Genomic DNA, 25808 nt, shown 5'->3' with positions numbered 1-25808 from the left:
AAAAAGGGTGGAGCTCTTACAGCCGGAATAGAATAACCATCAGGCTTTGCAGACAATAACCATCAGGCTTTGCAGGGCAATCCAGGAAACTCTTCCTACTAATGGGTTAACCTAGAAGAGAGTGAGACTTGAACGTATCCTCTGTTTTTTATTTTTCCACCTCTTTGCCACTGGGTCCTAGAGGCCGTTGTAATTTTATAACTTGTGGAAGAATCTTTTACGGGTCCTAGGGGCTGTTGCAATTTATACCCTGTGGAATAATCTTTAATGTTCTGGCGTCTTCGTGATGATTCTAATCCATAAAGGATTTGTCAGTCTTTTATTATTATCATGATTAATTAATTACTTCATAAGCTGTCTCAGCTGACTAGGGCAGCTAGATGTATACATCGTACGACTACAAGTACGGTTCCCATGTAAGGAAAAGGACACCCCAAACACCAACTGCGCGCACAGGGTGCGCGCCCACCACTTGTCACCAACTGGCTAGAACACTGCCAGCTGGCATACGCTACGCCGTGGCGCCACGACCGCAGACTGATGCCCGGGCCGAACCCCTGAGCAGGTATATAAACAATGGCCCTCGCCCATCTTCCTTTGCGAAGGCCAGGTTGAAGTCTTACACCAATACAAGTCATTGCTCCCCTACCTTCTTGCCTGCATTGTGACCACCTTGATCAGGCGTACCTACCTTCTCTTACATCCCACTTCCTGCTTCTGGAAAATCGATCCTTGCTGCAAACCCATCCTGCCAAACAGGACGTTCTTGTAAGAAAGGGTTGCTTTCCATCTGCGGAAACCTGGTTGCCTTTCTTTCGTTACCGTTGGCCATATTCCCCCTTCTACCGCTCTTCTCCATCATGTACTCTTCAGACGAGAACCGTAAACTCTTGTCGGGTAAGAAGATGCGGTCTCTAGGTCTATTTTCTATCAGCGAGACGTGTATGGGAGGGGCACGACTTCCTCTACTGGGGCTGTAATGTTTGATGTTCCGTGAGCTTCGGTGTCAAGCAAGCCTGCTGATTGAAGGGCTGTTGCTTAGTTTGTTCTTTATCCGGCGCGTGGTGAGAAATTATCGCCTGAGTCGCGATTCCCACTTCAGCACTAGTCTACCTCTTCGCATCGTTCAAATCTACAATAAAAAGCGAAGCTGACTTCGTTGAATTCGCTTACGTAACAGGGCCAAAAATGCAATAAAAAACTGCAGGCCTGCTTACACTACTCATAACTACTCACAACTGCTCTCAACTGCTCACAACTGACTGCCCTACTGATCCATGCCTTTCAATGCCCGGGCGGTCAGTCGAGGAACCCTTCCACTGCGTGTAGGCTTTTCAACACAACCTGCGGCTACTGCAGAGGCTGCAGAGGCTGCAGAGCCACGTGAGGCTCGTGATATTGTGCGGCCCCGGCTACCGCGTCGTGTGCCTTGGTGTTGTGAAGGTCATGAGGCCGTGCCTCCCCAGCTACCGCGTCGTGTGCCCCGGCTTCCTGTTCCCCGGCTTCTCGTGCCCCGGCTACCCCGGCTACCACGAGCTGCATTGAGGTTGTTGACAGTACGGCGAGGAGGTGGTACAACAGGCTAGCTAAGCTCATCAAAGTCATCATCGATGTCATCGTCAAGGGAGACTCCCTCCCACTGTGAGGCATGCCGGCGAATGGAATAAGTCCGGATTGCCTGCCTGGTTGGCCGGCCAGCTGTGTGGCTCTTGGCTGTATAGTCGGGACCCTCGGTGCGTTCGGTTCGGCGGCAAACGTTTTCGAGTTACGTGGCCTACCGCGAAGGGTTTTGACTCTGTCAAGCTCTTGGTAATGCAAGTAATTCTCTTAGTCAAGTAACGACCTATCTAGGTACTAATATAGATGGAAATCGGTCTTTTGAAGCTTCAAATTACCGGCTTAGTGACGATGAAGGAGCTCACAAGCGCAAGGAATTCCATACTGTGCCCGGAACCGACCGGTGCAGAGCTCTAGAGGCGAGGCGCAGTCCCCGGGAGTAGATTCTATCTTAGTGTGTTGCTTTACAACACGATCGAGGGCATTATAACTCCTCTACTATATCGAGTGACTGTTGTACGGTTTGGGAGGTGTTGCTGTTGCCGGTGATAACAAAAGACTTGACTAATTCAGCTGATGATGTAGTGCGTCGACCAAAGTTGAGTACGTTGTTGGTGTAGCAAGTCGCCCACTCTTCCAGGCTGGGCGGCGACATATTCGATACACCTATACAAATATTCGGCGAATATGATACAAAAAAACTCAGCGAGATGACAACTGCTGTTGCGGGCACCATAGGGGGCAAAGCTGGCAGCAAAACGTGAAAGGAAAATACCTGGTGTAGCTTAGCGCCAGCCCGCTAAGTTACAGTATTCATCTCACTAATTTTAACGTTTGCCTCACTAGAGCTTCTGTCGATTTCAGCGTTTCATATTCCCGAAATATTCGTATAGAGGTGTCGAATATATCGCCGCCCACCCTGCACTCTTCAATAAGTGGCATCTAGGTTTGTTTGAGATACCCAAGTATGGCTTTTTGGGCGGAAAAGTAGCTTTCATCATCTCCCATCTCTGTGTGTAGCCATCGAGGGTAGGCAAGTATATCATATGCTCCCAAAGTAAGTACATTCCTGCTTTGGTATACGGTATCTCGGCCGGTAAGGCACCAATATTGACTTCTTGTCTATTACGAAGTCTTCTTGTAAGGTAGACAACCTGCTCTTCTTCTTCGCTGTCTTCTTCCTCGCTGTCTTCTTCCCGCTGTCTTCTTCCTCGCTGTCTTCTTCCTCGTTGTCTTGTTCATTGTTGTTTTCCTCCTCTTGTTGCGCGCCCGAGCCGAGCCCGGGCAACCTGCTTCGCAGCGGCCTTGCTCCATTTCTCTTAGAGTTCAGGACCACATTCTTGTTGATGTGGAAAATGCAGAGTTGTGAGTAAGCATTAGGGTAAACACGTGCAACTGCAAACCTCATCAGCTTCTCAAAGTCGGTAATTGTGACAATAGAGCGTCAAGCGCCGATTTCTTCGCGATGCTCGTTGACCTTGTCCGTTAGCCAGTTGAAGCCTTCCTCACGTTTGTTGTCGATCAAGCCGAACGCACAACTAACTGATTTACCTAAGTAGTTCTTGTGGACGATCTAGAAGAGAGCACAGCCCTCGTTGTTAGTACTACATGTGTTATTGTATAACTAAACCTAGGGGTAACGCTTTCACATCTACTCATACTAGGGAGGAGACCAAAAAAGACCTCTTGGCTTTTCTTTTTCATCATCTAACCAAAGGACTTCGTAATGTGTTCATCGTTAAGCAACTTCTTCGTGGCCTGGAATGGCGACTATCTATTGAGGGCAAGTCTGCGTATATGAGAGCGGCTTTTTCGTAGGTGTCACGACCAGGGCAAGGCATTGAGGTGAACTCAGTCCATTGGGTGCTATCGACGAAGATTCTAAACTGAGGAAGGAAAGAAGGAAAAGTCCAACAACGCGTCGCGTGCTCGCGAATAAGTTTTCATCTATCAGTGGGGTAGGTGGGGCCTCGAGGCGGCTTCTGATAGGCCCGGGGTTCTGGGCGGCTCTGGCTGCTTGAGGGCCAGTTTGGTGGACGGGTCCTCACAGTAGGTGACTGTCGTATTACAAACCACTCGACCGTTAGGGTCGTCTGTCTGTAAGGGAGCACGGGCTCCACAGGATGCTTGGGTTGGTAATTCTGAAGATAGAACAAAGGGCAAGCTCTTATTGCACGGGTAATACAGTGAAATCGGAATGCCACTCAAAGTATATGAGTCCAGTAAATGTGTATTGCTTGCTTACAGAACCAAGCAAGAACTATCTAAGACCGTGGGTACGGTCATCGTATATATCTATCTATAGAACTAATAAAAATGGCCGCAGGGTCCCGGCCCCTGTGCCCGGGACGCGGGACCTGAGAGAAAGGTCCCGTGTCTCGCAAACGAGAGACGGGACACCTCTTATTGGCTGTCAACTAGGCCCGGTCCCATGTCCCGCGCTAGAGGCATGGGACACTCCTGATTGGCCGAGATTGACTCAGCAGGACCCACCGAGGTGCATCCCTTCAGGGATCTGTAACAGCGGCCCTTCAGCATAGTTGAGAAGGTTGTGGCGTACTAACCCCAGTGTTACGAATCCCTGCGGAAATGCATGAAGGTGGGGCACTCCTTGTTTGGTGTAGACCAATCAGAGGTGTCCCAGGGTCCCGAGCACTTAAGCCCGGGGACACGGGACAGCCCCGGAGGACCGGCGTCCCGGACGCGGGACCACGAGACAGTGGGACCATTGTTATTGGTCCAGTAGATAGATATATACAACAACCGTGCCCACGGTTCTAGATAGCTCTTGCTTGATCTCTCAAGCAAGCAATACACATTCACTGCACTCATACACTTTGAGTGGCATTCCGATTTGACTGTATTACCCGTGCGAAAGGAGCTTGCCCGTTGTTCTATCTTCATAATTACCAACCCCAGCATTCTGTGGAGCCCGTGCTCCCTTACAGACAGACGACCCTAACAGTCGAGTGGTTTGTAATACGCGGGCGGTTGTTGAGCGGGCTGTCGTGTGAGCGTGGTGTCTTGGCGTCGTGTTGCGGCGGCTGCTGTGTGGCCAGGTGTTACAATCTGGACAACAGGTCCACGGAGCTAGGCCCGGCCTAGGATTGTGGGGGTCTGGACGGCAGGTAGGAGATGACAGGAGACAAGGAGTATCGTGCACAGATTGCGAAAGACAGGCTTTCAACACACAACCAATGTATGCTTAACCAGATGCATTGATAGCTGCAGAACCGTTCTTTAGAGAGAGCGTGCTGCCAGCTCCTATATAGAACTATGAGCAACCAATCAGAGTTCCTGCCTTACATGCTCAGTCGTGCTCAGTCCTAGACGCACTGATCCCCACTGAGCTCCCTGCTCAGTGCGCTCAGTGGGTCTCGGCACTGATCCTACTGAGCTCAGCCATGCTCAGTGCACCTTGGCAGTGGCCCCACTGAGCGCTCCCTAATTAGATGCACCTTCTCTTAGCGAGAGCCCCACCCTAAGTGCCGTTCCAGCCAATCCGCAGCGGGCGGGCAACGCCCTCTGCACCTTTGAACCAGGATCGTAACAAAGGCTGCGATTTCTACAACTTCGACGAGACTGGCTTTATGATGGGCGTTATTTGCGCTGCAATGGTCGTTACACGTGTAGACCGTCGCGGACGAGGCAAGCAACTACAGCCAGGTAATTGAGAATGGGCGACAGCAATTGAGTGCGTGAGTAGCGACGGCTTTGTGGTACCGCCATTTCTCATCATACAAGGCAAAAACCACCTCAAATCATGGTACGAAGACACCGATCTCCCAGCCTCCTGGGTTATCAAGCCCTCCTCTAACGGCTGGATTGATAATAAAACGGCTATGGATTGGATTCGGCACTTTGATAAGCATACTCTTCCTGGCAGAAGGTGTCACGACCAGGGCAAGGCATTGAGGTGAACTCAGTCCATTGGGTGCTATCGACGAAGATTCTAAACTGAGGAAGGAAAGAAGGAAAAGTCCAACGACGCGTCGCGTGCTCGCGAATAAGTTTTCATCTATCAGTGGGGTAGGTGGGGCCTCGAGGCGGCTTCTGATAGGCCCGGGGTTCTGGGCGGCTCTGGCTGCTTGAGGGCCAGTTTGGTGGACAGGTCCTCACAGAAGGGTGGTTATCGCATGATTATTTTAGACAGTCATGAAAGCCATCTTTCGTACGAGTTTGAGCAATACTGCAAGGAGAAGAACATCATTACTCTCTGTCTCCCTGCACATTCTTCGCACCTTACCTAGCCTCTCGATATTGGTTGTTTTAGCGCCTTGAAACGGTCGTACGGCAAGCAACTTAGAGACTCCATTAGAGCTCATATCAACCATATTACTAAGCCCGAGTTCTTGATCGCCTTTATCGCCGCCCACTACGACACTATAACGCCTAATAACATTATAGCTAGATTCCGCGGTGCTGGATTCGTGCCATTCGACCCAGAAGCCGTCTTATCGAAGCTAGATATTAAGCAGTTAGCAAAGGGTACGGAGGCAATCGCGTACAAGATGACACTCTTGCGGGCAGAGCTCCGTACGACTCAGAAGGCCAATCAGGCCCTTGCAAAGCGCCGGCGAGCTAAGCGCACGAGACTCTAAGAAGGCGGTGCACTTTCTGTAGAAGATGCGCGCGGTTTGATAGCCAAAATAGATTCTAGTCGCCAGAAAAAGAGCAAAGAGGACGAGGATAGGGGTCCGTCGCAGGCAAGGCCGGCGACTATTCGGTGCTGTGGACGATGCGGAAAGCCTGGGCATAATGTACAAACCTGTCCCGTGGATGAAGAACTATCGGGTGAAGACAACGAGATAGATTCCGATTGAATTTTTATTGTGGTGGGGTTGTAATTAAGTCTAGAAGTCATGGAGTCGAGGAAGAGTGACCCGCTCGGTGGGGTGGCCCGCTTGGTGATAAACCACGTTAGGCATTTTCTAATTATCTAACTAATGTAGGGGCTCTCTCCTCATAGTCTTAGAGCCTCGAGATAAAGAACAGCATGAAAGACCGCATTCCAAACGAAAAAATACACCAACAAAGCTCCTGACTACCTCTTCCGACCCAACGGTACAGCCATGTCCTCGAAATAATTATCCTCGAACTCTCTCTCCGCCCGGGACCTTGAAGCCATCACCGAATTGTCATCTTCAAGGTCCGCACTTAAGTCGTCGGGAGAAGAAAGCTTTCCTTTGACCTTCGCCCTTCTTTTCTCAATAGCTTCCTCGCGAGCCTCTCACTCTTCGATTTCACGAACCTCCTTTCAATCTTGAGTCCCGGGCGGAAAGATATATGCGATGAACTTGTCAAATCAATCCTAGGCACATTGCCCGGGGTCAAGTTACTGGTAGCTCAGCGGTGAGGCATATTGTGATGGTTTCAATGTGCAAGGCAGGGCTTCATTTGTTGATCAAGCGCAAGGGATAACAGAGGCATAGATTATTTACTTTTATACTAGTATTTAATACACAAAGTCGGACACAACATAACTGCCTGAATTCCGGACCCGAATCGCCACGCCGGCAGCTGCATAGATGAACAAATACAACACTACGATTTGAGGATTACAGGGCATTGCAGGCATCACGAAAAGGCTTCAAAATATGCGCGCTAATTGATTAGCTTGATTTAGCTTAGTTCGCCGGCATTACCGAGCCTTCTTCAACCAAATAGAAGTCCAGTAGGGTAACGGGGAGAGAAAACCTTGTTATCTTCCTCCCTAGTAAATTAGCCTACCGGAGGATATGAAGGGGGTCCGGTAACGGTCTTCTTAAACCTAAGAAAGTGGGCTTTTTACCGATCCTTACACACACAACCAAACGCAGCCTAAAGGTATTCAGCTAGTTCATCCTTCTGGTTGTGGTCATCAGGGCCATTATGGTAGTCGTGAGTAATAAGACGACTCCCTCAACCTTCGTGAGGCGTGTCACGACCAGGGCAAGGCATTGAGGTGAACTCAGTCCATTGGGTGCTATCGACGAAGATTCTAAACTGAGGAGGGAAGGAAGGAAAAGTCCAACAACGCGTCGCGTGCTCGCGAATAAGTTTTCATCTATCAGTGGGGTAGGTGGGGCCTCGAGGCGGCTTCTGATAGGCCCGGGGTTCTGGGCGGCTCTGGCTGCTTGAGGGCCAGTTTGGTGGACGGGTCCTCACAAGGCGTACAAACCGGCACCGAGAGAGGGATGACGGCGTACTCGGCCTGGTAGAGATCCCGGAAGGCCTCATCGCTTTTTCGGCCCGCCCACCGCCCAGGAACTAGGTTGCCTACTTCTCTTTATGCCCTAGGTGTATACCGGGCCGCTGGTAAAATCGGTGACAGCTTCAACGTTTAGGTGCAGAGTTCGAAGGCGATCCGTAAGCAGATCGATTAGGCGATTCTTAAGCAGATCGATTAGGCGATCCTTAAGAAGATTGATTAGCCACTCCTGCATAGCGAAGACTTTAGGAAAGGTAGCCACGCGCCCTTCAAACCACTTTGTGATCTTCTTGAAAGATTTGTGATCTTCTTAAAAGGTCCAAGAATAGACAAAACAAGGGAAAGTGGGTGCCAGTCACTCGGTTATAGCAGGTCGGCGGCGGGCATACGCTTCCGAGGGTCCTTCTCGCTCTGATTTTTATGGCACCAGTAATCCACTTGGCTCTGTAATTGCACCACGCGTTCGATTACGAAGAAGACAAAATTCTAACGCGTGGAATTATCACCACAAAGCTTTAAACATTCGACTGACCTGTCAAATATAGCCGTGCCGAATTCCTGATGCTGAATCCGGCTGATGTATATTATCGGGCCTAACCTTCCGGGATGCCCGCTTGCCGCGTCTTGGTTCGACAGTAAGTTGTCACGGTGAGTCTTGCCTCGTGCTTATTCCCTGCACTCGTACTGGTTCCGGCTATTGACTCGGGTAATAAACTAGAGGAACTCGATAAATAGTCATGCTAGAGATACGTGAGGAAGTCGAGGCAAGGTCATGCCATACCAGGGATATGTATGGAAGTCGAGGCAGCGTTGAGCAACGCCCCTTACATCCAACCTCGAGTTGGAACCACCCAGAGCCATAAAATGGAACCCGGATATGGCCCCAGGACTTGATAGTTCAGCAGGCGTGTCTGGCAGAGTGTCTACAAAGGGGACAGTTCAACGAGCGTATCTGGTGGCGTGTCTACAAAGGGGACAGTCTAACGAGCGCGTCTGGCGGCGTGTCTGAGCATGGTGGGTCAAGGACGAAATTAATTTGGCAGGCTGACAAGCCGTCAAAAGCAACGAGGCAAGGCTTGCTAGTGACAAGCCTAGCAACGAGGCAATCTGGCTGCTTGAGAAGCCGCCCTAGGTAAGGGGTTAGTATGAAAAATACGTAACGAGGCAAGGCTTGTGAACAAGCCTAAGCAACGAGGCAATGGCCGCTGCTTAAGACAAGCCGCCCTAAGGGCAGGGGCTAGTATTACAAATATATAAACTAGACACGACTGTTGTCCCGTATCGTCCACCAGTGTCGTCCACCGACTGTGGTCCACCGACCCAACCACTTGTCGCCTTCTCCAATTCTCTCCTTACCTAGCTATCCTTGCTCAGACTCCCTGCCTAGACTTCCTAGACTCTCCTTCTCATGTTTTCCTCCCCTTGCCTAGACTTCCTAGACTCTCTTCTCATGTTCTCCTCCCCCTGCCTAGAATCTCCCAAACTCTACTCGTCATGTTCTCCCTCGCTAAGTGCGTGCCAGTCCGGCTGGTGTCGGTCTCTGTGTCGGGGTCTACATGGGTGGTGCCGTTTGGCACGCTCTGCATGGCCATGCGCACGGCAGACTGCCACGCCGTCTCGGGGCCGTCCCCGGCGGGCTCCATATAGGGCTCCAGGAGGTTGTGAGAGGGCGCGGTGAGCGAGAAGGTGTGTCGCCCCTAGGCGATGTTGGTGAGCAGAATGCCGACGCTCCGCGATATGCTCGACCGGACCTCGTACGACTCGGTCGGGTCGTCCGACAGGGACAGGTACACCATGAGGAACGCGGGCGAGAACTGGTCGATCTGTAGCGACATAGAGCCAGACGAGACCGGGTAGCGCTGCGTCTCGTATATGGCGGCGAGGATCTGCGGGCGCATACTCATAAGCCAGGGGTACACGGTATTGACGTAGTCGCCTACGCTCAGGTAGCGTCCCGACGCGTGGACGGTTATACCCTGGACGGCGGGCGGGCGGTCGGTGCCGCAGCACTGGATCAGGTGGTTGTAGGGGAACTCGGTAGTGAGCTGGGACATCTGGGCGTCCGAAGCCATGACGCCGTCGTGGTTGTCGTGGAACTCTAGCCACGACTGCTTCCAACGCTTGAGCGTCATCTCGTGCACTGTTATAGTAGTTATGGCCGGCACCGTGGCGGGCTCGTAAGAGATGGGGTGGCACCTGGCGGACCACGGGTCGTTGTAGTAGGGCACGCAGGGTGAGAGAGGGTCTGCGGGATCATCGGCAACCTGGATGGCGCGCATGCGGGTGCCCTGGAGCCCCCACATGAGGCGCAGCAGGGCCTTGCTCGGCGTGGCCGTCAAGACGGCCAACTCTTCCGGGGGGGCCAAGAAGGCCGACGCGGGTGACAAGGCCATGTCTGGTGCTGGGTGTGACTGCAGGAATAGTAGATTAGTGTGAAGCCGCAGAAGGTGATGAAGGGGTGAAGCTGCGGACGCAGATGGGGGTAAAGCGCGGAAAAGCAGATCAGTGTGAAGGCGCAGACGTAGATGGGGGTGAAAGTGCGGAAAAGCAGATTAGTGTGAAGGCGCGGAAACGCAGATGGACGAACCTGAAGTGCTGGAAGCAGCAGATGATATACGGCCTAAAGGTGCTACCCGCGGAAACGCAGATGACTAACAAAGACTGTGAAGGTGCTAGAATGGGTGCAGTAGATTAGTGTGAGGCCGTGGAAGGTGGCAAATGAGGGTGAAACCGTGGGAACAGCAGATCGGGGGTGAAGGCGCAAAACAGCAGATCGGGGTGAAGGCGCAGAACAGCAGATCAATATGAAGGCGCGGAAACGCGGATGATGGACAAACCTAGAGTTCTGTTTCCAGCAGATAATGGACGCCTGAAGGTGCTACCCGCAGAAATGCAGATGATGGACCAAGACTGTGAAGGTGGAATGGGTGTGGAAACAGCAGAGACAGGAGATGATGGACTAAAACTGTGGCCTGAAGGTGCACTGCGCAAACCGCAGACGAACCGCAGAAGCAGCAGACCAGAGTGAAGCGCGCAAACGGCAGATCAGAACCGCGAAGCAGCTGATTGACGAAGACTGGCCTGAAGAAAAGAGTGGGTTGAGGGTAGTGATGGACAAAAGGTGAGTTGAAGGTAGTGATCGACCAAGACTGGCCTGAAGAATGTGTGCACAAAAACTAGCCTGAAGAAAAGTGTGGGTTAAAGGTAATAATGAAAAGTGTGTGGAGGGAAAAGATTTTAGTGACGAAAACTGCGGCCTGAGGGTGGCTGCCGGGGGTGACGCGGCCGAAGGTACCTGCTGGAAAGATCAGAGGGAAGTTGTAACAGAAAGCCGTAACAGGAAGCCGTAACAGGAAGCCGTAACAGGAAGCCGTAACAGGAAGCTGAACAGCAGGTAGGAACAGCAGATCAGACGGGGGAAACAGCGGAACGCAGATAAGGAAACAGCAGATAGAAACGGAGATAGGAAACACATGTGCCACCGGGCTAGCACAGCAGGCAACAGCCGCCGCACCGCAGGCAAGAGCCAACGCGTTAGTGAGTCAAGCATCCCTTCAGGTCTCCTTTGTATTCTTCTTTATTAGTCTTGACCATTTCTTAGGATATTGCGCTCTGCCAGTCTTGACTAATTTTATCACGTTACCATTCCTCTCTATCAGTCTTGTCCAATTCTAAGATGGAGCCACCGGCCCCCTAGGCAAGAGCCAACGGCGTCCAGACTGTTCAAAAGTTCAACAGAGTCGGGCTCTATATTTTTCTTCATTTTTCTTCTATTCACAAATGTACCACCGGGCTGTCACAGTAGCCCAGCCACTACCCAGCCACTACGCTCATATAGCCCGCCCATACACGCCAAGACCAAATCCAAGCACAGCTCCTTTAAGACCAAATCCAAGTACAGCTCCAAGACCAAATCCAGGCCACAGGCATCAACATCGGCGATGACTATGCCCTCTAGAATGCCTCAGCTCCGTTGAAGATGTATACCCCACTGAACTACTATGGGAGTACCAGCTGCTGTGAGAGCTAGGTTGAGAACGAGCTAAATTGGGAAGGTTCCTATAGCCTCGCTCGCCTCTCTCCTCGCTCGCCTCCCTCTTCGAGGAGAAGCCAACGAAGACGGGAACTCCGGGTCCCACCGCTCGAGGAGAAGCCAACGATGACGGGAACTCCGGTCCCCTCTAGCTCCTCAACCGACAACCCCTCCCAGCCTGCCTGATAGGTACCCTCGAACACATAGAGCAAGAAAGACAGAGACAAAGACAGTACAGCAGAAGAGTTGGAAACATCACAAGGAAATAAGAGCGGCGGGGAAAGAACAGTGCAGCTAATGCCAGATTAAGATACGAAGAGTTGGAAACATCACAAGGAAAAAAGAGCGGCAGGGGGAAACATCATAAAGAAACAAGGGCGGCCGAAGAGTTGGAATATCACAAGGAAATAAAAGCGGCCAAAGAGTTAGAAACATCACAAGGACAAGAAGGACAGAGGGAGAAAGATCAGTACAGCCAATACCAGAACAAGAGTAGGAAACATCACAAGGAAAGAAGAGCGGCAGGGAGAAAGAACAGTGCAGCCTACCTCCAAGTCCTTAAACCAACAACCTCCTCCTTACAGCCAACCACCTGCTCACAGCTAAATCCCCCACAGCAGCCTCAAACATATAAGGAAATAAGAAGAGAGGCAGGGAGAAAAAGCAGTACAGCCAATACTAGAGCAGGATACCGAAGAGTTGGAAACATCATGAGGAAATAAGGGCGGCAGGAGAAAGAGGAGTACAGCCAATACTAGAGCAAGATGCCGAAGATTTGGCAATATCATAAGGAAATAAGAAGGGCGGCGGGAGAAAGAGCAGTACAGCCTCCTCTAGCTCCCTAAACCGACAACCCCCTCACAGCCTACCCAAGTCAATAGCCCGCCGGACAACAGCCAGGCTACGTAGTCAAGCTGTAACAACCGCGCGCGCTGAAAAGCAGGGTACAAAGTGCTTTCAAGGTAGCCAAATGCCTCGCCATCTAATTAGTGACGCGCATATATAGATTGACGAGATTCCCACTGTCCCTATCTATTATCTAGCGAAACCACAGCCAAGGGAACGGGCTTGGCAGAATCAGCGGGGAAAGAAGACCCTGTTGAGCTTGGCTCTAGTTTGACATTGTGAAAAGACATAGGTGGTGTAGAATAGTTGGAAGCTTCGGCGCCGGTGAAATACTACTACTCGTATTGTTTTTTTACTTATTCAATGAAGCGGGGCTGGATTAATGTCTAACTTCTGGTTTTAAGGTCCTTTGCGGGCCCACCCGGGTTGAAGCTTGTTCCCATCACTCATCACAAAGACCAGCCAGCACATGCAGTCCGAAAGCTTGTTCCCATCCACCGCCACTACAGGAAAGACGCAGCAGCACTCGCAACAATGCAAATATGGTAATGCAAATAAAGCAAATACAAATATAGGCAAATCAAATAGAGCAAAAAGGAGCAAATTTAAACACAAATATGAAGCCGTAGATGCGTAAATATATCTGGAATACGTGGGGCCATTTTATGTGGCCCCTTTTCCTAGGTTTGGGGTGCCAACAGGGGTTCCCAGCGTAGGAAAAAATGGATTTTCTAGGCGAAAATCCCGCATTTGCCTGGCAGCCTCTGAACAAGTTTCTGAACACCACCATACTTACGAAAACCCACATTTCTACTGCCATTGAAGCCATTTCGACCTGTCGACACGATGACGAGCCCTCCCGGAAGTCCCTTTTCTATTTCCGACAGTCTTCGGAACTCTCCCAGCTCGAATTCGGCCTAAGACTTCTTTCCGACCAAATCCATCGAATGCTTCCTCCCTGGCACTGCCTCCATCACGAGCCGCATCGAAGCGCTGCGCGCGGTAGAGAGCTGCGGGCTCTCTAACAACATGAACATAAACACATAGCCCTTTATAATGGCAGAGGGAGTCCGGCACGTGTTGGAGGTGTGGATATACAAAAAGAAAAAAAAACATGATGGATTCGCGAGTGGGGTGTCTTTACTGTGGGCTTGAGCCCGGCCGGGGAGCGACTCGACAGCTGCAGTTAGATTTGTGCCCTTTGTTACCATGTTACCCTTTTCTGTTCGACAGCTACGTCGTCGGCGGCTTCACATCTTGGCTCCGTACATGACAAGTATGACGCTGCAAAGCAATGTGAGCCGTCAGCCAAGAAGCGGAAGCTCGTCAGCGTACTAAATATGCAACGCTCCGGGGCATCAACAATATCACCCAGTGTTGTGCCTATTCCGGTGCATCTGGCAGAGGCTTTGGAGGGACTGGGTCATTGAAGACTCTATTCCTTTCCACATGATCCTCTTTGCTATATGCTTGCCCTGGTTTCGCCCGGGTTGACGGAAACCCTATTGCCCAGTCAGCCAACACGATCAAAGCCTAGGTAGAGGAAAGATTCGCTAGCCAGGCGGATCAACTTGGTGAAAGAATAACGGCATGTAAGCACAAAAAGAACCTTTCCTTCGATGCATAGACTTAGCCGAATGGCTACGCCCTCTTCGGGATTTTTCTACACTTGGTTGATGCCGGTGGAAGGCTCATAAACTGTGGTCTGGGCGTGCCACGCATCTGGGGGAAGCACGGTAGCGATAACCTCGCGCCGATCATCACGAGGGTCCTCGCCGAGTACGGTATAGGTAATGAGGAAGTCGATTACTTTCAGGCCAATAATGCCGACAATGATGATACGAGTGTTGGACATTTAATTCGGGAGCTTGAGCCGGGCCTCGATGCCGAAGACGGGGCTGGTTCTGAGGCACGCCGTCGTGTGCGTTGCTTCGGCTACATACTTAACCTTGCCGCCAAAGCCTTCCTCGAGGGTGACAGTAGAGAGCTGCTCAGGACCCTCGAACCTCACGATAACCTGCAAAACAAACTAGAAGAAGATAAAATCCTCAAGGAATGGCGTAAAAACGGGCCAGTCAGTAAACTTGATGACCTCGTACACATGTTCGCTATAACCCTCAACGCCGGGATTCCTTCCTCGACGTCGCCAATAGGCGGCTGAGCGCCGAGGAGCTTGAGGCTATTGGTGATCAGGTTTTCTTTGACGATGATTTAATCGGGTTTCAACTTCGAGCTGATGACAGTACTCGATGGAACTCTATTCCATGATTGAGAGGGCAATTCGGATTCGCGATGTGCTAGATTACTGGACCTTCCAGTCGTTGCAAAACCCTGACCCGCCAAAAAGAGTTCTTGTTGCCCATGTGTTGAGCCCCGAAGACTGGCAGACTGGCATATTTTCTGGCTCAAAGCCTTGATCGCTCAATTGCGAAGCTCAAGGAGCCCTTCAAAGTCATCACTAAGCGCTTCGAATGCAGGAAGCCACTCTTCTGTGAGGTTATCTCTACTATGTATTACTTGAAGAGCTTTCTAATCGAAGGCTCGCCTATGCACCGGCTCGCCCGGGTCCTGCCCTGGCGCCGCCACCTGCCCCGGCACGAGAAGAAATGGTCGTTGCAGAGCCGCCCGCAACACCAAGACAAACGCAACGAGCGACCCGGCCAACTGCCCGCCTACGGGGTCACGAAGCCAGTCTTCCTCGCCGATCTAGGGCCGGCTCGATGATGCCCCCCGAAGTCGCAATCGCCGGTAATATTCGCCTACCACACCCCAAGCCTGCCGCCGCGCCCGAGCCTCCTCTGGCCGGCGAAAGTGAGGTCTTCCTGGCTCAAAGCCTTAATCGCTCAATTGAGAAGCTCAAGAAATACATCAAGAGGTTGGAAATTACACCGGTTTACTGGGTCTCGATGATTCTGCACCCTAGGCATAAGGACAAGTGGATTGTGAAGTACCTACCTGATGAACAGGTCCTCGATATCATGGCCCTAGTAACTGCGTTCTTCGACTGGCATTACCCCCATATCGAGGTCCCCAAAGTCCCTACAGAGGTCCAAGGCTTCCCAAATACGTACCTTGGCGGCCATGACTACTACGACACCCTCACCTACGTCTCGGCTGCCAGGGTTTTTCTATGCCGGGGTTTACCCGGGCCGGAATATTTCTAAATAATATAAATAACTCAAATATATCTTGGAAAACCTCAAACATGGCCTCACTTTGCAAATCAAATACAAATACGGGTGCCGGGCATATTTGTTTGCATTGTTGCGAGCGCTGAGACGCAGCAGCAACAGCCAGCACATGCAGTCCGAAAGCTTGTTCCCATGGGTGGGTGTGTGTGGGTGTGTGGGTGGTGGGTGGGTGTGGGTCGGCGATTGGCCTGGAAGGGCGAACCAACAAGATGATCCCAACGAAACAGGACAGCCAAGATTGACCACCACTGGCAGACACAGACATTGACAACACTAGCACAGCGTGCGACGGCCGATAACAGACCTGACAGACAGACTGACATTGACAAATCCAGCACAGCATCTGTCGAGCGAGTTCCAGCGAAACAGACTAGTAGCTAACTAACAGCTAGATAGCAAGATGGACTAGCAGACAGACTGGCAGATGGACTGGCAGGCCCAAGACAGACCACAGACAGACTGGCACAGACTAGCAGACCAAGACAGCAAAGGCTGACAAACTAAGACAGAACAGCAAAGACTGACAGACAAAGACTGACAGACAAAGACTGACAGACAAAGACTGACAGACTAAAACAGAACCGCAAAGACTAACACCCACAGACTGACACAGATTGACACCCACACGCTAGCGCCGGCACGCCCGCTCGAACGACGCGCCGCAGTACTGGTAGAAGCCCTCGAGCAAGTCGCTGTCGCCGTCGCTGTCGCCGTCGCTATTCCCCTCGCGGTCGCCATCTCCCTCCATATCCCCCTCGCCCTCGCTATTCCCCTCGCTCTCGCCATCTTCCACAAAGACGGCAACATTCTCCTCGCTCTCGCCATCCTCCACAAAGACGGCAACAGGTTCTTCGATAACGACAGGCTCCTCAGGCACTTCAGGCACCTCTTCGAGTTCCTTCTCGGCCTCAGGTGCGGTTGGCTCGGACGGCTTGACATGGACATCTCCCTTCCCGGCCTCGACAGCGGTTGGCTCGGACGGCTTGATATAAACCCCATTCACCTCCCCCCCCGGCGGGTGGCGGCTCGACGACGCGATACAGCCCACATCCCCCTTCCCCTTGCCATCCCCATTCCCTTTGCCCCCCTTCCCCTTGCCCCCCTTCCCCTTGCCATCCCCCTTCCCCTTGCCATCCCCCTTCCCCTCGCCATCTCCCTTCCAATCGCTATCTCCCGGCGGGTGGCGGCTCGACGACGCGATGCAGCGGCCGCAGTCGGCGACCACGGGCGGGCTCGAGGTGCTGAGCCACGTGCCCGTGTCGACGGTGGCGTCGTCGGCAATCTCGGACGGCGTGCGCTTGAGGGCGGGCGTGCTTTTCGGCGTGCGCGTGTCGGGCCGCTTGCCGCGACGGCGGTTGCTCATGGGTGCGAGCCGGCTGAGCAGGGCTCGCCACCGCTGCTTGGCCGAGACGCTGCGCACGATGAGACGGAGCACGGGGACGAGTTGGAGCAACATACCTTGCCTGGGGCTGGTCCATGCTTGGTTCTTAGCTGCCACGAATAGCGACGGGACAGGGAGCTGCAGCCGAGTGTTGTGGACTGAGATGGAAGGCCTCTTGTGGACTGATGCGGTGTGAAGAACTGTTGCGGACTATGTGTGTGAAGAAAGGCACGGCGAATATATACTTGTCTAAGGTCGAGTGACGATGTTAGGTTGACTCTGACGATGCTGTCAGGTTGACTCTTGCCAGGTTGGCTCTTACCAGGTCGACTCTTACCAGGTTGACTCGGCCGGAGATGACACGGTTGTTGCTCGATTCCACCGTTTGCGAGTTCTGCGCACACCCGGATGCTGGCGTTGCTCGCGGGCCCCATGTGCCACGGCCCGATGTGCCGCCTGATGTGCCGCCCGATGTGCCCCCCGATGTGCCAGCCGCAGAGTTCTGTCCCGGCTGGTGTGCACCCGGCTATTACGCACCCGCTGTTGGTGGTACCCGACCGTTGTTGTGCACCCGCTGTTGCTGTATACTCGGCTATTGTTGCTGTGTACCTGGTGTATACCCGTTGTTGGTGGCACCCGTTGGTGTGCGTGTGCTGGGTTGTGTACGTGTGTGTTTGTGTGCGTGTGGTTGTGGTTGTGTGTGGTCGTGGTTGTGTGCGTGTGTGGTTGTCGTTGTGTGCGTGTGGTTGTGGTTGTGTGAGGGTGTACGGTTGTGCGGCGGGCGTTGCGCACGGGCCAGGTGGGTCCTTGCGCATCGCACCTTCCCGATGTTGTGCACGGTGGGATTGGTGTTGCTATCGGTGCAGTGGGTGTTGCTGTCGGTGTGGGTGTTGCTGTCGGTGCAGTGGGTGTAGGCGTGCTGGCATTGTGGTGCTAGCTAGAGGCGGCAGCTTGACTCGATAGTGGACGTGAGCTGGTGTGCGGGTTCTTGGGCTTGGACTCTTGGACTGGAACTCAGTCGGAGAAGGGCAAGTCTTTACCACTAGCTTAGAATATAGAAACGGCGGTTAGTTCAGTGGTTCTACGGCGGGCAGATGTGGTTCTGCAGCGGGCAGTGGTTCTACGGCGGGCAGATCTAGTTCTACAGCGGGCAGTGGCGAGACGTGCGGGCGAGCTGCCGAGCTTGACGGGGTCGGTCAAGACGGAAATACTCTCTGGTTAAGGAGCTGCCGAGCTTGACAGAGTTAGTCAAGACGGAAATATTCTCTAGTCAAGACTGATATAATAGAATAACATAATGGTACTCTATTTGGAATCGGTCAAGACGGACGATACTAAATAGAGGCGAGAAATCCGCGGTTGAACGGCTCGGACGTCTGGCTGACAGCCGGCTCTGCCTATGGTGCGGTGCTATCTGCGGTGCTAGTAGTGGTTCTGTGAAAGTCAGACTGTGAAAGTCAGACTGGGAGAAATCAAGGTAGAAAATGCCCGACTCGGTTGAGCATCATTTTTAATATCAAGACTGAGGTACCGACTCGGTTGAGCATCGTTGTGAATGTCAAGACAGAGGTGCCGACTCGGTTGAGCATCGTTTTGTAAATGTCAAGACAGAGGTGTCGTCGGTTGAGCGGACTCGGCTAATACGGCTCAGTCCGGCGACGGCGTTAGGTCTTGCCCGCTGTGCCGGTAGCTGTTGTATTACAAACCACTCGACTGTTAGGGTCGTCTGTCTGTAAGGGAGCACAGGCTCCACAGGATGCTGAGGTTGGTAATTATGAAGATAGAACAAAGGGCAAGCTCCTATCGCACGGGTAATACAGTCAAATCGGAATGCCACTCAAAGTGTATGAGTGCAGTGAATGTGTATTGCTTGCTTGAAGAACCAAGCAAGAACTATCTAAGACCGTGGGCACGGTCATCGTATTTATCTAATTGTGGCGGGCCAGTAAGAGCACAGCTCTTACTTGCCCGGCAGGAAGGAGCTGCCTGGCACCGGGCACTGCTAGCGTGCCGGGCCATTTGCCTGGTGCCAAGACCCCTCTTGGCACCGGGCCACCTCTGATTGGCCGTCCTTCCGTTTGCCTGGTGCCAAGAGCCCTCTTGGCACCGGGCACCGTCTGACTGGCTCAAGCGACGAGCGGGGTCCCCAGTCATGCCTGAGGCGCCCGCTTCCTGCAGCTGGTCCAGTACGAACCAGGTTCGTCACATGTTGCCTGCTGCCGGGCTGTGTAGTTGTGCCTGTCTACTCGTCTAAGGTCGTGGTCTAAGGGCAGTGGGAAAAAATGACAGCGGGGGCTGTGGCAGTGCCTGTCTACTCTGTCCAAGGTATGTGGCACAAGGGCAGTGGGAGAATGACAGCGGTGGCTGGCAGTGTGCCTGTCTACTCTGTCAAGCGGTTGACAAAAAGAGACTGCTTACCTAGCAGTACCTACACAAGAAGAAAGTCGTTAGGCTACAAGGTATCTCAAAGTACCATCATACCACCACCACATCCCTGACGATGCCAGCTTAATAAGTTAGGTAGGGGGGTAAGCGAACACTACTGATTTAGAACATTCTGTATAAGCAGGAGTCCCAACTAACCCTCCAACAAAAGAAAGGGTGATCTTTTTATTTACAAAACTTCAATACAATCTTTGATATCCTCTGAATCATCCGCTTCTTCCGCATCTTCTAAAACCTCTGCTGCACGCCCTACAGCTCTCTGGGCCTCACGAATAGTCTGAATATTCGCAAAGGTGGTATTTGGATCTTCTTCAACCTTCTTCTTCTTTCTGGCTCTTATTGATTCGAGAGTGTGTTCTAGACCTTCAATCTTTCGCTTCCTAATAGCTAGTTCAAAGGCCTGTTCATCCAAAGCCTTACCAATCTTTCTGAGGAAGAGCTTATCCGCTGGCATTGCTTTGATGATGCGTGCGAACTTCTTTGCCTGCTCAACGTAATCACGTGCCTTTCTAGGAGTCCTCCACTGCACCCGATCGTCTCCATAATCCTCCAGGATTGGCATACGGAGTGTGCGAACCTCTGGGGTAACTATAGTAGTTCTTAAGGGGCGTGAAGTATTAGAATTCTTGAGGAGGAGTGGGCTTCTTGGCGGTTTGTTGACATTCAAGGGCCAAAGGCCTGATGCCTTCCATCCTGACTTAGCATTACTCTTAGTAATTGCCTCTGTGCGTGAAATCTGGTAGCATTCCAGAAACGCACGTTTTCCGGCTACAGAAGAGTCGTCAAAGGCGTTAGCAAGAAGGTCCTCAAGCCGTCTGCGATAAAGTCGTTTTAGGGGGCCAAATATGGCCAAATCTAGGGGTTGGAGGACATGGGAAGTATGGGGAGGCAGATAAATAATGTGAATATTGTTTGTGAATGCCTCCCACATATAATCGGCAGTTGTGTGGCTGCCATGGCCATCAATAATAAGGAGTCGTTTCTCAGAGGAGTTTGCTGGCTTGGTGAGAGGAATGAACACATTTTTTAACCATTTGAGGCTTGTCTCATCGGTAGTCCATCCTTTCTCAGTTGCTGTAAAGAACCAATCCTGAAATGGCTTCATATCCAAAGGAAACCATTGTTGTTGAACGCTTTTCCCCTTAAAAATGACCAAAGGAGGAAGGCAACGGCCAGCTGCTGAGATGCATTCGACAAAAGTGGTCTAAGTGCGGGTTCCAGGCTGTTTTTTTTGAAGCGCCTTAAAGGCACGGCTTCCAATGACAAGGCCGTTGGTTCCTCTGCCTTCCATAATACCAGATTCGTCCTTGTTCCAGCGATTCTCTGGCTTAATCGCCTTGATAGCTGGTGTTTGGAAATGGTTGAACCAAGGTCGAATTGTTGACTCTGTAGCGCAGTTGACGCGGACCGAATCGACTCTCTTGGCCCTCTGAGTCTTCAAAATTCGATTGCGGTTAAGAAAGGCACGGCACCACCCCTTTCCAAGTGGTAAGGAGTCCCCCCTTTCAGCTAGAATACGGCGTGCAAGCTCCCTGATCTGTGCATGTGTAGGGGGCAATCCTAAATCTTGTTGAAGAAGAATCCATTCGACTAAACGATCCTCTTGGGTCTGTGTAAGCCTTTGCTCATCTTGATGAGCAACATTTCGAGGTAGGGAGCCATGTAGACGGCCATAAAGGGTGGAAGGTGGAACGTTCCATTTTCGCGCGACTTTGCGTAATCGATGTGTTCTGACTGCTTCCTCGCAAGCCTTGCGGAGGTCTTCTTCTGTATATGAAACCATTGTCAAGAGAAGAATAAAACGAATTGAAGATGAAGAGAATTGGAAAAGAATTGGTTGAGTTATGGGCTTTTTATATAAGAGGGTTGGTTGTGTTCCTCGCTTATCTAGAATGTTCTGGATCAGTGGCGTTCGCTTACTCCCCCACCTAACTTAGAGCTCATATGATTGAGATGATGGTCTTCGGTATCGGGAAGCTGGATATGCGAATGCCGGAATCTAATACGGGCTTCCTCAAGGCAGTGGTGGCGGTAGTCTGGGTGGCCGGCCATGATATCGTCCTTGTCGTCGTCGTCGTCGTCGAAGTTTACCGTATTACCACGGTCGACGCGCTGGTCTTGAGCAAGCCCGGGACCTCGTGGTCGGTGTTGAGCAAGCTGGTGTTGAGCAGGCTGGTATTGAGCAAGCTGGTGTTGAGCAAGCCTGGAGCCTCGTGGCCGTTCCATGTTGGCTGCTATGTGGTATTTATCTTTGTAAAGGCAAAACCGCAGGTCGTGTTGTTTCTACGTTGACGCCCAAGTTTTGTTTATCCACGTCGAGGCCCACAACGAGGCGCGTTTATATTGACGGGATTGGCTGGGGAATGTACGAGGCATGAACAGGCTACTTTGTTGGTAGTTGTTGAGAAACAGGCGTTTTGGCAGTTGTTCAGAAACAGGCGTGTTTTCGCCTTGTTCAGAAACAGTCGTTTTTGGCAGTTGCCAGAAACAGGCGTGTTTTGGCGTTGTTCAAAAACAGGCGTGTTGGCAGTTGTCAGAAACAGGCGTGTTGGTGTTGGATTGGCTATTGTCAGATGGACAAGGGTTGCATGTGGAATAGAGCTCATCCCAGCTGAGCTCTGGTGTGGTCATCCGAGGTGAAAAGAGGCTCAGGGGAGCTGAAATGAAGTGGCCAGTTCAGCTGGTGTGGCTGCTTTTGCCACCACCATTGCCACCATTTACAACTATAATAGAGGCCCTCTGGCAGGACCAAAAAGAACAAGGAGGACGGATCAATCAAGAAAGTTGAAGTGCTGAATCCAACAGTTGGCAGTTGTCAGAAACCAAGCCGTGTCGTGCACAAGGCCGTGTTTTGCACCTTGGCAATTGTTCAGGAACGAATTGTTCAGAAACGCAGGCCGTGTTTTGCTCGTTGCTCAGCCCGACAGGCAAGACGTAGCTCAGCAGCTCTCATTTTTCCGAAGCTCAGCAGCTCTCCTTTGTCCCAAGCTAAGCACCTCTCCTTTGTCCCAATCCCACCCGCCCTTCCACTCTCGCCCTCTGCCAATCCCACTCGCTTTTCTTCGCTGACCGTCGCTCGTCGCTGCCGCCGACCTCGGACTGGAAGATGAAGCGGTTTGGCTGGGCCCCTCGGTGACGAGCGAGCGGCTGCTGGCTGCTGGACTTGGCGGGGCGGGAGCGGTTGTTGCGGCTTTTGGCGTGGTGCTGCGGCGGCTGCTGGGTGCTGGGCTGCTGTGTGGGGTGTTGGCTGGGCGCGCGTGGTTGTTGGACTTGTCTGGGCGTGTGGCTGGGCGCGCGCGGTTGTTGCTGGGCTGTTGTGTTGCTCAGGCGAGCTGTTAGACTCGTGGCTGGGCGCGCGCGTTGTTAGACTTGTCTGGCGTCGTGCTCGCATTGGGCTGTTGGCTAGGCGGGAGCGATTGTTACGGCTTGTTGTGAAGGCAGGCATAAACGAGAGCCGAGGCTGCAAGTAAGAAATGGCTGAATTCGTAAATAGCTGAAGAAAGGAAAAGGAAAAGAAGAAGCCTGCAGTTCCTACAGGATGTGGCTTTGTGGGGAGGGCCAATTAGGCTAGTCCTAATTAAGAAGAGTAGCGAACTGCTCTTCTCAGCGAACTACTCTCAGCGAACTGCTCTCAGCGAACTGCTCTCAGCGAACTGCTCTCAGCGAACTGCTCCGCAATGTCTACAGGGGGTTTGCCATAGCGGGTAGGTTGTTGAAGATGTGGACTGTAGTGCCGAGTCGAGAATTGCCGAGTGGAGAGGGAATGTTCCTGTTGAAAAGGCGCCTCTGCAGGCCTGCCGTGATAAGAACGACGCGTTGGTGACCTTTTCGAGGCGGCTAGCCAGCTTGACTCCCGATTGTTGTTGGACATTTTCTTCTACCGTTGGCCCCGTTCTTTAGCGCATCAACAAGGCCTTGAGCGAGGGGGCTACCCTGAAGTTGCTGGCCTCTGGGAAGACGTGCATGTAGCCACTCGGTGAAGCCACAGGCCTTGCAGCGGCCCTCGAGGGCCTTGTCTTTTCGCCCTGTCGGTTGGTGCTGTTGTTTTCCGGCCTGTGCTGTCACGCCCTTGGTTGCCTATGCCTTGCCTATGCCGCAGTATGCCCTCCTCGTAAACCCCGGCTTTCCTAAGCCTAGGTTGGCCTTCTTGACACTGGTCCTTACTGTGGGTGTGGGTTGGTGTTTTTTGCTGACACGGTGGGTTGGCGTTTTTGCTGACACTGCTGGCATTCTTCCTGGGTTGGCCTTCTTGACACTGGTATAAGTTAGCCATGTTCCTGATCTTCCTGACACTGTGGGCGTGGGTGGCCTCTTTGGTACTGGTGGTGGGTTTGGGTTGGTGTTTTTTGCTGACACGGTTAGTGTCAGAACACTGTGGGTTGGCGTTCTTTGCTAACACGGTGGGCTGGTGTTTTTTTGCTGCCACTGTTAGTGTCAGAACACTGTGATGATCAACAGAACCGTGGTAGAACGCTTGGCAAACCTCCCGGTCTATGCTCATTAACTTAATTGAGCATCTTGGCGACGATGGTCTGCGCCCCCTCGACAACATCGGCTATCTTGTGTGGGAGACAATGATGACAATGATGGAAAAGGTGCATTGGCTAACTAACTCTAGGAGGGGAAAATCCCCATACTAAATATGTGGGCGAAACCTCCTGCGGGGCACTTGGCCCATGCTCATACTAGCCTTAGGGCATGGGCTGGGCTGGGCCCCGCAACAGTGATTATAATAAGCGGTATCTATTGTTGATTGTGATGGTAATAATATGCTGATTGTGGTGGTGCTGCTGCTGCTTGTAGTGGTGGTAGAGGTGGTGGTGGTGATAATTAGGCTGCTGCTGATTGTGGTGGTGATGATTGTGGTGGTGGTGGTGATGGTGATGGTGATGATCTGCTAATTGTGGTGGTGGTGGTGGTAGTGGTAACAATCAGGCTGCTGCTGATTGTGGTGGTGGTGATTGTGGTGGTGATGATTGTGGTGGTGGTGGTGATGGTGGTGGTGGTGTTGGTGGTGATGATATGCTGCTGCTGATGGTGGTAATCTTGACTCCAGGCTTGCGAAGAGACGGTAGGAGTTGATATTATAATCGTGAAAGGGACTGTGTAAATGGTAGCGAGGCTGGCCAGAACGTTGTGGCGAGACAAGCAACCAGAACGCTGTGGCAACCGGAACGTTGTGGCAACCAGAAAGTTAGCGAGGCGGCAACCTGAACGTTTGCGATGCGACAACCGGAACGTTGTAGCGATCCTTTGGCTGGAAGGCAAGCTTGTAACAAGATGTTAGAGTGGAATGTTATTAGAAGGAATATACCTCTCAACAGTGTCGGTTATAGACTACCAGGCGTACGGTAGGTGACAATATCGACGTTATAGCGAAGCTTTGGCTAGGAAGGTGAGTCTATAACAAGACGTTAGAGTGGAATATTGTTAGAAGAAACGTACCTGTCGGCGCCAGTGGTGATATTGACTCGTAGCTTGCAAAGAGACTGGTGGAGGTTAATATTGTGACCGTGAAAGGGACTGGGTGATAGTGGCGAGGCTGGCCAGAATATCATGGTGAGGCTGGCAACTGGAAAGTTGTCTGAAGCTTGAGCCGGACGAGGAAGTTGTCTAGAGCGAGGAGGGGAGGGTTATAGTTATTATTACGAGGATGCTGCTGCTCGGGCTAATGATAGTGATGGTGATAATCAGGCTGCTGCTGATTGTGGTAGTGGTGATGATCTGCTGATTGTGGTGGTGGTGATGATCTGCTGCTTGTGGTTGTGGTGATGATAATGCTCAAGCTTCGAGTCAAGCTCTGAGTCAGACAGAAGAAGTTGTCTAGAGCTCGAGTTAGTTTTTATGGGCAAAGGGGGGGGATCATAGTGATTATGATGAGCGCGATTACACTGCTTGGGCTGATGGTGGTGGTGGTGATAACCAACCTGCTTGTGAGGACCCGTCCACCAAACTGGCCCTGAAGCAGCCAGAGCCGCCCAGAACCCACGGGCCTATCAGAAGCCTCCTCGAGGCCCCACCTACCCCACTGATAGATGCAAACTTATTCGCGAGCACGCGACGCGTTGTCGGACTTTTCCTTCTTTCCCTCCTCAGTTTAGAATCTTCGTCGATAGCACCCAATGGACTGAGTTGACCTCAATGCCTTGCCCTGGTCGTGACACT

The 25808-nt window shown here is 52.1% G+C and overlaps 3 protein-coding genes across 3 annotated transcripts; all 3 read right to left on the bottom strand.

Moving 5' to 3' along the window:
• Window positions 1-415: 415 nt before the first annotated feature.
• On the bottom strand, window positions 416-663 carry B0T26DRAFT_730458 (uncharacterized protein; the record flags this gene model as incomplete). Its single annotated transcript, XM_060443015.1, has 1 exon — window positions 416-663. A coding segment is annotated over exon 1 (223 nt), but the record flags the coding sequence as incomplete, so codon positions are not given.
• Window positions 664-9444: 8781 nt separating this feature from the next.
• Window positions 9445-10140, bottom strand: B0T26DRAFT_792277 (uncharacterized protein; the record flags this gene model as incomplete). Its single annotated transcript, XM_060446866.1, has 1 exon — window positions 9445-10140. One exon carries the CDS (start codon window positions 10138-10140, stop codon window positions 9445-9447), a length of 696 nt encoding a protein of 231 aa, XP_060290103.1.
• A 6305-nt stretch (window positions 10141-16445) lies between these two features.
• On the bottom strand, window positions 16446-17273 carry B0T26DRAFT_756803 (uncharacterized protein; the record flags this gene model as incomplete). Its single annotated transcript, XM_060446164.1, has 1 exon — window positions 16446-17273. The coding sequence occupies one exon, from the start codon at window positions 17271-17273 to the stop codon at window positions 16446-16448; it is 828 nt and encodes a 275-aa protein (XP_060290102.1).
• Between the last annotated feature and the right edge of the window lie 8535 nt (window positions 17274-25808).

Source organism: Lasiosphaeria miniovina (assembly GCF_030549165.1).
Source record: "Lasiosphaeria miniovina strain SMH2392-1A chromosome Unknown B0T26scaffold_8, whole genome shotgun sequence".
In the NCBI taxonomy this organism is placed as follows: domain Eukaryota; kingdom Fungi; phylum Ascomycota; class Sordariomycetes; order Sordariales; family Lasiosphaeriaceae; genus Lasiosphaeria; species Lasiosphaeria miniovina.
The sequence above is the reverse complement of the archived record's forward strand: the minus strand, read 5'-3'. Positions and strand labels throughout refer to the sequence as shown.